The sequence below is a fragment of the Elephantulus edwardii genome, unplaced genomic scaffold (assembly GCF_000299155.1).
Source record: "Elephantulus edwardii isolate Elephantulus edwardi_28Jun2011 unplaced genomic scaffold, EleEdw1.0 scaffold00090, whole genome shotgun sequence".
Taxonomy (NCBI): Eukaryota; Metazoa; Chordata; class Mammalia; order Macroscelidea; family Macroscelididae; genus Elephantulus; species Elephantulus edwardii.
Genome location: NW_006399840.1, coordinates 1,537,511 through 1,552,548, shown reverse-complemented (window position 1 = coordinate 1,552,548; position 15,038 = coordinate 1,537,511). Strand labels below are relative to the sequence as shown.

At 40.9% G+C, this 15,038-nt stretch overlaps 1 protein-coding gene across 1 annotated transcript in view; it reads left to right on the top strand.

Moving 5' to 3' along the window:
- The window catches only part of IPO9 (importin 9), a 60,345-nt gene extending 45,624 nt beyond the window's left edge, over positions 1–14,721 (top strand). Inside the window, exons 15-24 of the mRNA XM_006890544.1 lie at positions 5,147–5,373; positions 8,180–8,328; positions 8,739–8,867; positions 9,649–9,924; positions 10,385–10,551; positions 12,102–12,235; positions 12,847–12,969; positions 13,408–13,509; positions 13,723–13,799; positions 14,236–14,721. Coding sequence (XP_006890606.1) covers positions 5,147–5,373; positions 8,180–8,328; positions 8,739–8,867; positions 9,649–9,924; positions 10,385–10,551; positions 12,102–12,235; positions 12,847–12,969; positions 13,408–13,509; positions 13,723–13,799; positions 14,236–14,346 — 1,495 coding nt within the window. The 3' untranslated portion in view covers positions 14,347–14,721. The remainder of the gene's footprint in view (positions 1–5,146; positions 5,374–8,179; positions 8,329–8,738; positions 8,868–9,648; positions 9,925–10,384; positions 10,552–12,101; positions 12,236–12,846; positions 12,970–13,407; positions 13,510–13,722; positions 13,800–14,235) is intronic.
- Positions 14,722–15,038: the final 317 nt, after the last annotated feature.

Sequence of the window (15,038 nt, the reverse complement as noted above, 5' to 3'; positions counted from 1 at the left end):
ACAGAGCAGAGTTTAGGGCTGTTGTACATATGGTCGCTATGAGTCACAAGCAACTCGACAGCACATAACAACAACAACAATATTATATGTACATATAGAAATGTTCAGAGTACACAAAAGAAGTTTGTATGAGTAATAAAAGGACTATAGGAGAACTAAGTCTACTGCTATTTTAGACTATAAACATATTGTTTACTCTGAGGGATTAGAGAGCATAGAACTTTAATCTCTGTTACATATATAAAATGGAGGTGGGAGGAGTTTTTAAATAAAATTTTTGGGTTTTGTTTGGGTTTTTTTTATTTTATATTGGTTTATTTACTAAGTTTGTGTATACCCAGTCTTTCCCATTTCCTTCACTCTCCCCCTCCCTCCACCCATTAAATTGTTCAACCCTGTGATTAACAACCCCTCACCCATCCTCACCCTCTACTCCCACCCTCCCCCCCCTTAGATCCTCATACTCATTCTACAGTAATGGTTTTATAAGTATTTGTCCTTATGAGACCGAGTTAGTTCACTTAGCATAATGCACTCCAGTCCCTCCCAAGTTAGGTACTGATTTACAAAATCATTGCTCCAGCATGCTGTGTAGTAATCCATTGTGTGAATGTACCATAATTTCTCAGTTCATTCTATTGTGGTTGGACATTTGGGCTGTTACCATGTTCTTGCAGTGGTGAATAAGACTGCTATGAGCAGTCGTGTACAAGTTTCCATTTGTGCCTCAGTTCTCATTCTCTTGGACTGGATTCCAACCAGTGGAATAGCTGGGTTATATGGAATTTCTATGTTTAGCTTTCTGAAGAAATGCCAAACTGCCTTCCAGAGTGGTTGTGCCGTATAGCAATCAATCCCATGTGTATGAGAGTTCCTATCTCACCACATCCACTCCAAAATTTATTATTTGCCGTACTATAAAATTTTGCCAATACTACTGGAGTGAGATAGTGTCTCATTTTGGTTTTGATGTGCATCGCTCTTATTGCTAGTGATTTTGAGCATTTCTTCAAGTATCTGTTGGCCATCTGAATATCTGTGAAAACTCTTTCCATGTCTTTTGCCCACTTCGTAATTGTGTTATTAGTCTTTTTCTTATGAAGGCCCTGTAGGATTCTGTAAACTGTTGATATGAGACACTTGCCTGAAATGGGTTTTTTCCCCAGTCAGTAGATTTTTTTTTTTCACTCTGCTAGGAAAAGATTTTTATGAGCACAGAGATTTAATCTTTAGAAGGTCCCTTTCATCAGTTTTATCCTGTCAAAATTGAGCATTTTTGACTGTATTTGGCAGTCTCTTTATACCATAGACTAGGACTTCTAAGCTTGACCCCAGTTTGTCGCTAATGAACATTATGGATTTGTGCTTTAGTCCCAGGTTTCTGATGCCATTTTGAATTGATTTTTATATAAAGTGCGAGATGTGGATCCTGTTTAAGCTTTCTGCAGGAAGCAGTCCAGTTCTGCCAGCACCATTTGTTGAAGAGGTTGTCATTTCCCCATTTGATAAGTTTTATTTCCTTAGTGAATATCAGTCAACCATAGATAGTTAGGTCTCTTTCTGGGTTCTCACTTTTGTTCCATTGGTCTGTGTGCCTGCCATTGTGCCAGTACCATGCTGTTTTGGTTACTACCACTGTGTAGTAGGTTTTGAGGTCAGGGAGTGCTGTGCCTCCCACTTCATTTTTGTTTTTCAGAAGTGCTTTGCTTATTCTAGGTTTCTCTCCTCTCCAAATAAACTTGACAATTTCCCTTTTGATTTCCTTTTTTAAATTAATTTAGTATCTGTATTGGGATTGTGTTGAACATATAAATTGCTTTTGGTAAGATTGTCATTTTCATAATATTGCGTCTTATTATCCATGAACAGGGCAACCAAAATTGTTCTTTTTAACTTCACTAGCAATATGTTAACATCCATCATATCACACTTGATTTCTCTTATTTTGCCTTAGTTTTACTTTATTCTTCCATGTATCATTATGAAACATTACAAACATCCTTAAATCTTTCCTGGAACAAGACAATCATTGATATAATTGTACTTGGATCACATTTTCCCAAATTATTATATTGATGTCAGCCTTTCTTTCAAGCTCCACATTTATCCAGCTGTTTACTATCCACTGTGATGAATGTCATTTAAATACCTGACAATCAATATATCTTCTACTGAGCTCACTATGTTCTGTGGTATTAGCCTAAAGTTGGCCTTTTTTAGTCATTATCTTAGCCCCCTCTGGTCTCCAGCTACCTTAACTGCAGGCACATAGTTTTCCTAATTATCAACAGCTGTGGAACTAGCTCCCACGCTGGGGAGCAAGACTTCTGACAGTAAAACTTGAGGGAGATTGGAGTAAGATCCTGGTGATTGTGGTGGAGAGACTGTGGCATTGCCGTGGAGAAACAATGGCAAAGTGTGGCCTGAGGCTTCTTGCATTTTGCTGACTACAGTTAAACGTTTTACTCTTCTTGCCAGAGCTTGGAGAAGCTAATTTATATATAACTGCTCTGAAGTAAACCTTTCTGGATGATTGAAGAAACCAGAGGCTTCTTGAATTGTGTTGCTGAACTGAAACCAGAGCCTGGGCTAATTGAGGAATTGTGTCTTGGGACTGCTTGGCTAAAACTTGGATTTGCATTTGGTGATACTCTTTGCCTTCCACACTCTCCAACTTAACTTCCCTAATCAACCCCTTTCTTGGTACTGCAAGTGTGAGTCTGTGTCAACAACAAATACAAGAACCTCTTTTGCTTTCTGCTCCGGAGTGGTCAGAGGCTGTGCTATCCTCACTGCTCCTGGCTCATTTGGAGAGACTCATGATAACCCGTCCTATCTTACTGAGTCCCACTCCCCTGCCCTAATTTGCATTTTCACCTTTTCTTGCCTAAATTATTTTTGTAGCCCCTGGATTAGTCTCTTTTCCTCCAGCCTTAACATTTCTAAATCTGTCAGTTGGTAACTAGAAAACAAATACTGTTATTCCTGTTGTTAGTTAAACCCTTTTTATGGCTCCCAGTTGTGCTGTTCAAACTCTGAAGCATAAATGTGTATTATGCTAGTGTCTAAATTTTCTTTGAAGACTTTGGGATATGGTAAAGAATAAAACAGGTTTTAGGAGTAATTAGTTAAAAAGCTTGAAAAATACTAGTTCCCAAAATTAAGTCCAAGCTTCCTTAGTGTGGCATATAAGATCTAGTATGCTGTGGTACATTCTCTGTTAACTCTATTAGACTGTATAGTTTCAAATTCATTGGCAGATGAATTAACTATAAGCCCTTAGAGTAGAGGAGGACCCAGTTGAGATCTGGTAGAGAGATGACTACAAAGCTTACTCTGAGGAGTTGAGGGCAGATCAAGGCCAGATGCAGATCAGCTCTTCTGGAGAGATTCAGTCAGAGCAGCACGGTGTTCAGAATGAAGACATGGGTCAAAAAAACCCAACAAATTTTACATCAAAGCACTGTTTCATTGATTATAGTGGGCCTTGGAACCCAACAGCTGACAAGAATTACAGGATTGCCTAAATCCTTAAAAACTTTAGCAAAAACCATTTTTTTTAATTAATTTTAATGAAAGTTTACAGAGACTTAGGGTTTCCAGTCCTTCATTGTTACACTTTTCTCACTACCCACCCCCAACCCCAATTCACTCGTCTCCTTGAAAAGAAAGGAAAAACTCTTTCATTGTTATGCAGTCCGTCCCCCCAAGTCCACTCCACTATGCAGCCTTCACTTTGGACTTCTGTAAAGACAAGAATACCCATTCATATATCCCTTTTAAACACTTCTCTTCCTCATGTGTTTCAATGCAGTATACATCGTTTCCCCCCTCCTTTTTTGTCTTCCCTCAAACCTGATGTCTTACAACAGAAAGTAAACCTGATGTTTTACAGCAGTGGCCCTGTGCAATAATTGTCCTTTTGTGACTGAGATATTTCACTCAGCATACTGTCCCCCAGGGTCATTCATTTTGCATAATATTTCATGAGTTCCTTGTTTTTCAATGCTGCATAGTATTCCATTGTGTAAAATGTATCAGAGTGTCTCCATTCGTTTGTTGATGGGCACTTCGGTTGCTTCCTGCTCTTTGTTATTGTGAACAAAGTTGCGATAAACATGGATGTGCATATATCTGCTTGGATGGCAGTTATGGTTTAAGGACAAATTCCCAGTAGTGGAATTGCTGGGTCAAATGGTATCTCTATTTCCAACTTTTTGAGAAAGCACCATACAGCCTTTCATAGTGGCAGCACCATTTTCCACTCCCACCAACAGAGGGAGTTCCAGTTTCTCCACAGCCTCACCAACATTTGATGTTTGCTGCTCTGTTAAATTTTGCTATTCTTACTGGGGTGAGATGATACAGTTGTTTTGCAGAAACCATTTTTTTAGTGAGTACTGATGCCTTCGTTTCTGTGCAGAGTTAACATTCACAAATAATGGAGTTTTTTGCTTTTAACTTGCCATTCAGAAAATAAAAGCCAAAACTTGAATTTTTTTTTTGTAATTATATCCTATTTAATATGGAAAACCCTGCAAAAATATTGGGAGAGGAGAAGAGGAAAATGTGTTTTAATGAATGAATGAAAACCCAGTCTTTCTGTAAACTTTCACTAAAACCACAATTAAAATAAAGTGTGCACACAAAAAGAACTACATACCAACCTTAAACTCTGCAGATACTAAACATTTTTATATATCTACATATTTATTTAAATTAATTTCTCTTTAGGATGCAAAAAAATTCCAGAGGCAAGTTTTTTAATACTGTGAGAGTTGAAAAAAAGAGTCTCCTATTAAATAACATGTATGGAAATACATTTGGAATATGCTATAAAGCAGTAGCCTGAAAAGTCATCACAACATTTAACTTAATATCTTAATCATTTAGGTAAAGTTATATGACATACTTGGGAAGGAGATGAAACAAACTTTAAAGGAAATAACAAAGATCAACCAGGAACAAATTTTAAAACCTAGAAGTGGTAACACCGGATATAGTTACTTAGTGTATTGCAAAAAAAATGTAACTGCATACTTACCCTAGAAACTATACCTGTAAATTCTGCAGCATGTAAAATTGGAACAACTAGGAACTGAGGGAACTGTCTGTCAGTAATGCTTGATTATCTGTCTCTCTCTAGTTATTGTGACCAACTGAAAGTCTCAGAGAGTACCCATGTGCTTCAGCCCTTCCTCCCCAGCATCCTTGATGGCTTAATCCACCTAGCAGCCCAGTTCAGCTCAGAGGTTCTCAACCTGGTGATGGAGACCTTATGCATCGTTTGTACAGTAGACTCAGAGTTCACAGCAAGCATGGAAAGCAAAATCTGCCCCTTCACTATCGCCATTTTCCTAAAGTACAGTAATGGTACGTCACAGGAGGACATGTGGATGAGGGAGGGGCACCAAGAAAAGGCGGTGACTGGTGAATGTCGGTGAACATTTCGGTGGGTCTGATGGTCTTCGCATCGTAAGAATGTGGCTTTTAATTAGCAAAGAACCAAGTTGTACTGTAGTACAGCAGCATTAAGAAGTAGGACACTAATGCCTCTTAACACTCTGACACATAAACTAGGAAAGAAATACGAACAAAGAACTAACAAGGAAAGGGTATAATTCAGAACTTTAATATAGAGTCGGAGATTGAGAAGCTCTATCAGAAGTTTTGTAGAAAAGGACACCACAATGCCCAGAACTATAATTCAAGGGGCCCTATTGACACAGTAGTTACCTTGGTTGCTTAATAACCAAAAGGTCAGCCGTTTGAAATTGCTCAGTAGGAGAAAATACTAGGTGATCTGTTGCTATAAAGATTACATCCCAGGAAGCAGATGGGGTAGTTCTGCTCTGTCCTAGAGGATCACTATGAGGTGTAATTTTCTCGGCAGGCACATAAAAACAGCTATAATTTAGATAAAGATACTGAGGAAAAATGTGCAAAGGTTTATGAACAAATGTCTTCATCAGATGTTTGTTATAATAACTATTAGCTAATCTAAAAAGTAGAGAAAATTTAGAAGATATTCTATAAGAATGATTCAAAAGAGAAAATAGTTCCTGTACATAGCCAGGAATAATCAAAGTTTAAAAGAATATTTAGAGCTGTGAGAAAGTTCTCACATTACAGTTGCATGAAAATGCCATTTTCCTGAATAAGATAATCAGTTTGGGCTCTTATTTTAGACAAAGAGTGTATAAACGGATATGGGAGGGGAGAAAATTGTGAGGTGTTGTTGAATCATTTCTGGCTCGTAGTGACCCTGCATACATAAAGCAGACACAGCCCTGCCCCGCACCAGCCTCACAAAACACGGCCTTTCTTTTTTTTTTTTATGCGTGTACTGTCAAGTAGGATCTGCCTGGTACAGGAGGCGATTGTTCCTCCTTCTTCAGCAGAGCATCTGGTGGATTTGAACTGCACACCTCTGGGATTGCAGTGCAGTTTCCTGCCACTAGGCCACCAGAGCTCGCCAACACGGCCTTTCTTGAGCCCGTTGTTGTAGCCACTGTATAAGTCCTTCTCGTGGAGGGTCTTCTTTTTCACTGACCCTCTACTGTATAAGCGTCTTGATTATCTATGGAGACTTATCCCACCTACTTCAAAGTCTAGGAGACGAAGCCTCACTATGCTCCTAAGGAACACTCTGGCTGTACGTCTTCCAAGGCAGATTTTTTTTTCACTCTTCAAGCATTCATTTTCTTCATCAGCACTGTAATTCAATGACATCAATTCCTTATTAATATCCAATGTTTGCATGCATTTGAAAATTTCATGACTTGGATCAGGAACACCTTAGTTGTGAAGGTTATATCTTTACTGTTTTAAAAAATACCAGAAGAAAATATTTTAAGGATAGTTAATCTAAGCAATAATTTTATTTGAGGCAGTAATCGACAGAAATAAAGGAAGTTACATAAAAATTGGAGGACTTTGGTGGCCTAGTCCAGGGGAGTTGTGCTGTTAACCCAAAGGCCATGCCTCTTATGGTTCAAACCCACTGTCCTCAAGAACTAAACGGGCAATCTCTTCCCATGTTATTTCCAGCTTTAGGAACACTTTGCGGGTCAGTTGTAAGTCACTTCTGACTCTGCAACCATAAGATTTTTGGTATATCTAAGTGGTTGAATTGTTTTTCATTTTCTGTTGCTATTTCTCTAAATTTTTATATAGTGAATATGTATTATCAGTTGCTTATAAGGAAATCTTTTTTTTCTTATTAGAAAAATCTTAAGATGGCTTGTTTTTAAAGAAAAATTGTGAACTGAAGCTCAAAAAATAAACATGGGAAAGGGTCATATATCATCCTAAACATGTTCTTTGATTTGCTTTTCATGTAAAAATGTTCTGGAGAGCTCTCCACATCACAATTTATGATCTCTTTTTTAAAAAAAAAAATTATTTTTATTATTTTGTATGTGTGTGCCGTCAAATTGGATCTGACAGGTACAGGATGAAATTGTCCCTCCTTCTCTGGCAGACCGTCTGGTGGATTCGAACTGTTTACCTCTGGGTTTGCAGTGCAGCTTCTTGCCACTAGGCCACCAGAGCTCCCCATGATCTCTTTTTTAAAAAAAAAAAGAAAAACACAAAATGCTATTTTATAAGGTGACTATCATAATTATCCATTCTGTTAATGAACATCTACTTCTCACTTTTTCTATTATAAATGGTGCTGTACTTGTATAGTGCTTGCAGCATACATTTTTGCGGACCAGATTGAGGAAGATCATTTTCTTATATAAGTAAACTAGGTCAAGCCAAAATATGGCTACTCTTAAAAACATGAGAATCTATTAGGAAATTTAGTGTTTTGGCACTGTGTTTGAAACTTCCTTGTCTTTTTAACAAAACATCAATGTAACTTAACTTTTTGTCATTTGGTCTTATACTCAGTCCCCGTTTCAGAAAAGGCATAGATTTGCCTCCATAGAGCAAACCACATTTTATTTAAAGTAGCCACTAATGGCTAAGTACTGCATCCATGAAATCATTCCTACAGGGCCTCTTAGAGATTTAGCATTCCTTGTATTGTTTCAGTTTATTCTGTATGGTCTCAGTAGGTCCCAAGTGTGTGTTGTGAGTGGAAAAAAAAAACCCAACCACACTTTTAAGCCATGAGCATGTACAGACCATCATCAGGTAGGGGGCTTTCATATTACCTTGTCCACTTCAGATCCTGTCGTCGCCTCCCTGGCTCAGGACATCTTCAAGGAGCTGTCCCAGATTGAAGCCTGTCAGGGTCCAATGCAAATGAGGCTAATTCCCACACTGGTCAGCATAATGCAGGCTCCAGCAGACAAGATCCCTGCAGGACTCTGTGCGGTGAGTGGCTATGTGGACTTTCTGTGTGAGAAAGATCGCGTGGAATTGAGTGTCAACAAGGCAGAAAAATGATCTGCAGACCTGACCTATCTGGTGGGAAACCAACAGCATAGGAGATTCATAGAATGATTTTACTGGGCTTTTAAGGAGGTAGATCTTCCAGAGGTGCTCTCAGTGAATTATACAGAATGCTGCCGTTATGTGTGTCCCTGACCAGCCAGTCTGCTGCACGCACTGCCCACTCCCATAGCTCTTTACTATTATTCATTTTCTTCAAGAAGCTTCCTTTTCATTAGTTAATTTTCTCTAGATTGCTATATTTTGTGTACCAAATAAATAAAGGATCTTGTTTGTTGGAGACCCGTTCTCCCTCCAGGGGGCATTCTGACCTCCTTTCCTTTCTCTTCCAGACAGCCATTGATATCCTGACAACAGTAGTACGGAATACAAAGCCTCCCCTTTCCCAGCTCCTCATCTGCCAGGCTTTCCCTGCTGTGGCACAGTGCACACTGCACACAGATGACAACGCCACCATGCAGGTACATGAGCCAAGGAAAGCTGGCTGGCTAACGCTTGGTTTTATGCATTTAATATCTATCCTGAGTACCCGAGCAGCACACAGACTTGTGAGAACCAAGCGTTCTGTGCTGTGGAGTATGTTACAATTTCAAGAATATGGATGCTGGGCATCTTTGCTATGTTTAGCTGCATATTACTGCTGTGGAGAAAGCTACAGACATCTAGATCTGCAGTCATAAGAAAAATCTTCTTGAATTTTCTGTTAGTAAAGCTAGCAAAGTGAGGGATCTCTAGAGCGGGGAAAGGTACTTACATATATTTTTCCCATTCCCTACTCAGTTCTTGGGTGAGTTGATTGATTACTTTTCTGGATTTTTACTACTATGATTGACTGTGGAAACTTTGCCTGTGGATGTTGATCTGCTTGGAAATCACTAGGCAAATGGTTGATGTAAGATCTATACATGAAGACCTGTACCCCACCCCCAAGTATTGCTACATCTTGGACTTTTTTTTTTCCCTGAGAAGCTCTTTATGGTTAAGACCATAAAATATATTTGGCTTTTATTCCTTGTGATGAGTAATTTGTGTTTTTGAAGGTGGATTGTTTAACAAATGCATGCCTCTTATCTGTGGACAATAAATTCCTGACTTCAGTGGTATGAGCCCATTATAAACCCCAAGGCTCGCCACTTTTATGAGGCATAGACCTCTAAGAATAGTATTTGTCCTTGGAGAATGGAGTTCTCTTGGCAACATTATCAGAGCTGCTAATCCTGCTTGCCCCCTTTGCCTCCCTAGAATGGTGGAGAGTGTCTCCGGGCTTATGTGTCTGTGACGCTGGAGCAGGTAGCCCAGTGGCATGACGAGCAGGGCCACAATGGGCTGTGGTATGTGATGCAAGTGGTGAGCCAACTCCTCGACCCCCGTACTTCAGAGTTCACTGCAGCCTTTGTGGGCCGTCTCGTCTCTACCCTCATCTCCAAAGCAGGGCGGGAGCTGGGCGAGAATCTGGACCAGATTCTTCGTGCCATCCTCAGTAAGATGCAGCAAGCAGAGACACTCAGTGTCATGCAGGTAAGTGGACAGTGCAGAGATGTGTCCCCCCACCCTGCAGGTAATACTGAGGGAACTTTGATGGGTATCCTCGTTGGATACTCCTTACTCTAGTAAAGAGTTCGACTGCCAACCCAAAGGCATGTGATTCTGATCACCAGCTGTTCCATGGGAGAAAGATGGTAGTCTCTACCTGTCTGATTCACAGTCTCTGAAAATCTGATGGAGGGTCAGCTTTAAGTCAGTGCCAACTCAGTGGCACGTAACAAGAACAGCTCAGTAATAGAGATGGGATTCAATATAGTAACGGTCCTTAGCTGTTATTATTTTCCTTTCTCTTCCCTCTTTCGCTGTAAAAATCTCCATGTTCTTTTGTGAATGACAACCTCCTTACATAGTCTAAACTGGCATGTTCCTTCCCATGTCCTACATCTCTGAATTTGGCTTTCCTAAAGCAGGTGCATTTTCTGTTATCTCCTAGTCTCTGATAATGGTGTTTGCTCATTTGGTTCACACTCAACTGGAGCCTCTCCTGGAGTTCCTGTGCAGCCTCCCAGGACCTACTGGCAAACCTGCCCTAGAGTTTGTAATGGCTGAGTGGACAAGCCGACAGCATCTCTTCTATGGCCAGTATGAAGGCAAAGTCAGGTAGGGCTGCTACTTTCTGTGGGCATTCTATCCCTACTTGGGCTTTACATTTTTAATTTTTTTTTCCCTCTGACCTTCACCATTGGTTTTTATTTACCATATCAAGCTGCCCCTGTGTTCCCTCTTTTCTTTATTGTTTGGCCTGAATGTTAGAATAGCTGCCATCTTGAAATCCCGAGTATAGATGGACTATGAATATTGAGAGTTTCCATTCACTAAGGGTAACAGACAATTTTACTAATGTAACTGATATTACCAAGTGATTCTCTAGGATAAAATGGCAAATATGGTGTTATATCGTTACATACAATTTTATAATACATGGCAGCAAATTAGTCTAGGGCAGGATGGTGTATTCACTAGAATAAAAAAGAAAAATGGCAAATATAGTGTTACATTGTTACATCTAATTTTATTATACATGACAACAAATTAGTCTGAGGGGAGAGTGAAACATACGGCATTTGTTGATACTGCTTAGATCCAACTAAACACTTTATGTTTCTATTTATTAGGAGATTTGGAGTCACAGCTTCATGAGTCTACCCAGTCGATTGACATAACGTTTTTCAAGTTTCTATACTACCTCATAGTTCAGCAGGTAGTGCCTGGACTGTTAAAGGCTTATGAGTGGCTATCCACAGTCTCATTTCATCTGGAGTAGTAAATGAAGACTGATGTCCAGGATTGTGAAAAGGACTTAAGTCTGATTGCTTCCATGACCTTTTACCTCTTTTGCCATGAGACCAGAAATTGGATGTTGCCTAGCAAGGACTAAAGAACACTGTGGTCCAAGGTCTAGTAGATGAAATATGGTAAAAAGTAGGGGAAATAAAACCCAACCACTTCCACAATTAAAAATTTTTTTTAAAAAGGAGGGAAAATCTAGAACAGGACTTCAATTTCTTATGGAAATCAGACTTAGTGGATCCATTGAATTAGAGGGAATTCCCAAATCCATTGTCCTTGAACAAAAACAATCCAATAAAGATGTCTTTAAGTGGCAGGTTAGCTAATTACTAAAGAGTATCAGGCTTGAACATTGTGATCTTCTAAAGAATCAATCTGTAAGCATCGAGTTGGCAGTAGTAACACTAAAGCATAGATTAAGCATACATTAAGGGGCAGAGAAAGTAAAAGGGTTAATCATGATAAAGCAATATGGGTAGAGATAGTGAGAGTGGTGACAAGTGAATAACCAGTTACATTGCTCTGGGTGTTTATTTTGTTGTTCATATTCTTACACAAAAAAAACACCCACCTCTAATCATTTGAAAATCAAACATCACTGGCCAGGGCTTATTCTGAGAGTTGGCATGTCTTCTCTTAATTGAATATATATACTTAAGAGGATTTAATTCTTAAAAGACAGCCATTCTTACTAGATCATCCTCAAGAACTTTACATCTTATTTTCAATTAAACTCTCTTAATTAGACGTGAACAGAAAATTTTCTATCAGAGGGAGGGTCTTTGAACATAACTGCGTGGTCTCCTTGGAATGAACTCTGTCGAGTGGCTGACTGAGTCTTTCTGGCTTTTCCCTGCCAGCTCTGTGGCGCTGTGTAAACTGCTCCAGCATGGCATCAATGCTGATGACAAGCGGCTGCAGGATATACGAGTGAAGGGAGAGGAGATCTACAACATGGATGAGGGCATCCGCACCCGTTCCAAGGCAGCCAAAAGTGGGTGATGCTGCTACCCCCTCACACTCCTCAGTAGACACTGAGGATACCTGGGGTAAAAGGCAGAGATGAACTCTGATTTCTCCACACCCTCACCCTTTCTGATCACTCTGTGTTGACTGTTTTTGACATAATTGTTAAGTGATGAGTTTATGAAGAAGCAGAAGACTATGAGTAAACAATACATTGGAATCCTTCCTGTTACTGAAGATTGATTCATTTCAGTCAAAGGTTTTGAGGCATCTTTCACCGTGTCTTTGTTATCAGTTCTCCTTAGCTTGTGAATCCAGGGATTTATAGATAGTGCGGCTTTCTCTTCCCGGTATATTTACAATGCTGTCTGGAATTACTGTGCTCTGGCCAGTTACTTGATTTATTTATTGATAAAAATCTATCTCCTTTTAATTCCTGAACTCCCTTTATATCGCTTAACTTCTTAACTGCTACAGTACCAAACAAAGTTATTTAAACTGTTTTGATCACCAAGTATGTGGTAGAATGCTTGAGGGATGGTGAAGAAGTTGGTGGTGAGCCCTTTCTGATGAGGAATACTGCAGTTTGGGGCTGGGAGCATTGCTAGGATTGTGCCTTTTTCCTTCCTTCCTTCCCAGACCCTGAACGCTGGACAAACATTCCTTTACTGGTCAAGATCCTGAAGTTGATCATCAATGAGCTCTCCAACGTCATGGAGGCCAATGCTGCTCGCCAGGCCACTCCTGCAGAGTGGAATCAAGGTGCACCAGGGACCCACCCTGACAAATTGCAAATTATCTGTTTGGTTTGTCGAATTAGTTCCTTTAAAAAGGAAACTTATTGAATGTCTGTTTTGTGGCTGGTACTGTGCTCACTTCTAGGGACATAATAAAAAGAGCTGCTTCTCAGGTCTGTCTAATGAAATTGCACAGCCGCTAGGTCAGAGGAAGCCTAGAGGCAAACCTCGCTGGCCTTTCCTTGGTTTGGTGCTTTTCAAAAGCTTCTCAACCTTTTTTCCCCCCGTGGCCTTCCCAGAACACCCTGGGTTCTTTCATTCATAGGGTTTGGCCATTCCTCATTCTTTTCCCTCTAGGGATTGCAGGTCACATCAGAACCTTAGGACTCTTCTGTTCTGGCCAGTTTGGGTTTGAGAGGGCAAATATATGACTTTGCTGCAGCTGCTTCTCATTTCAACATAGATGACTCCAATGATATGTGGGAAGATCAGGAGGAGGAAGAGGAGGAGGAAGATGGCTTAGCTGGCCAGCTCTTATCTGATCTTCTTGCTACAAGTAAATACGGTAAGCGCTTTGGGAAGAGGCCAGCCATGGTAAATACATTTTCTTTACATGCTGGTGCTAAGAATGGAGTACCAGAGAAAGGGGAGCAATGGGCCCATAAGGTGCATTCCTTAGGCTTTTGCTTCTTCTGCCTCAGCCTGGTGGTCCCTCACCACCTGGGGCCTGAGCAGGGGCTCTGCCCTGACCCCTCCCTGTGTTGGCTGTGTCTAACAGAGGAGGATTACTACGAGGATGATGAGGAAGATGACCCCGATGCCCTGAAGGATCCTCTCTATCAGATTGATCTGCAGGTGAGGGTGTCTAGAGAAGATGTCATCCAAGTGACAATGTCTCAAGCCATGGAAGCAAGGGTCTGGAATTTTGTAGACTCAAGCTTATTCATAATTTATAATGGAAGCCTCAGAGGAGAGCCCTTCTGCTTTGCTGGCTGGTTGCGGTCTTTGGGTGGGTGGGGACTGCACCTTAGTGTTTCACTCCAGTATCGGAACACAGCTTCTTGAGGCTCTTGTCTTGAAGGTGCTCAGAGGAGGGTATGACTTGCAGACTCGGGGAAACGTTCCTCTCTCCTGTGGATTTTAGTGTGTTGATAAATTAAGGCATGTAAATAAGGAGATGAGATTGGTCTAAAAGCCAGTGTTCTTATGCCACTTGGTGGTGGTTCTTAGCCCACTGACAGTGGATAATCCTGGGATCCCTCAGTAACAGTGCTCTCATCCCTTCCTCCAGGCATATCTCACGGATTTCCTGTGCCAGTTTGCCCAACAGCCCTGCTACATGATGTTCTCAGGCCACCTTAATGACAACGAGAGGCGAGTTCTGCAAACCATCGGCATCTGATAAGAGAGACTTGCCACATTTGCCTCTCTTCCTAGCCCAGCCACAAACCATTTTGCAGCCCTTGCTGGCCTTGAGATGCACTTTGTTCTCAACCTCGAGTGACTTCCTGGCTCTTGGCCTTTGGTCTCACCAGGGTGACACTGACAGCAACTCGGACTGAGCTAACCAGCACTGTCACTTAGGAATGCTGGGGCAACGGACACTTCCCAGAACCCCCTAACGACAGCCCATTTTAAGAATTTTTCCTGCCCTCTACTCTATTCCCAACCGTGTTCCTAGCATCTTCCTCCACTGGCCAGTCCAGAAGCATTGTTGCCTAGAAGGATTACGTGTTCGTGGATTATTTTGCCGCACCTCAGGAACACAAGGAGCCCTGGTGGGGTAGTACTTAAGCCCTTGGCTACTAACTGAAAGATCATTGTGAACCTACCCCTCGCTCCTCGGGAAGATGGGGTTCTGTAAAGATTTACAGCCGGGGGAACCCTTGGGGGTTCTTCTGCTCTGTCTTACGGGGTCCTTACTAGGAATCAGTCAACTCCATGGCACTGGGTTTGGTTGGGTTTTCAGGAGCACAGGGCATAGTGACCATTTCTATTCTAAAACAAACTTTTCTACTTTTCAGAGGACATCTGATGTATTCAGATATGAATTCTCTTGAGTGAGAGAGAATTATGCTTTCTGCCCCTGACCAC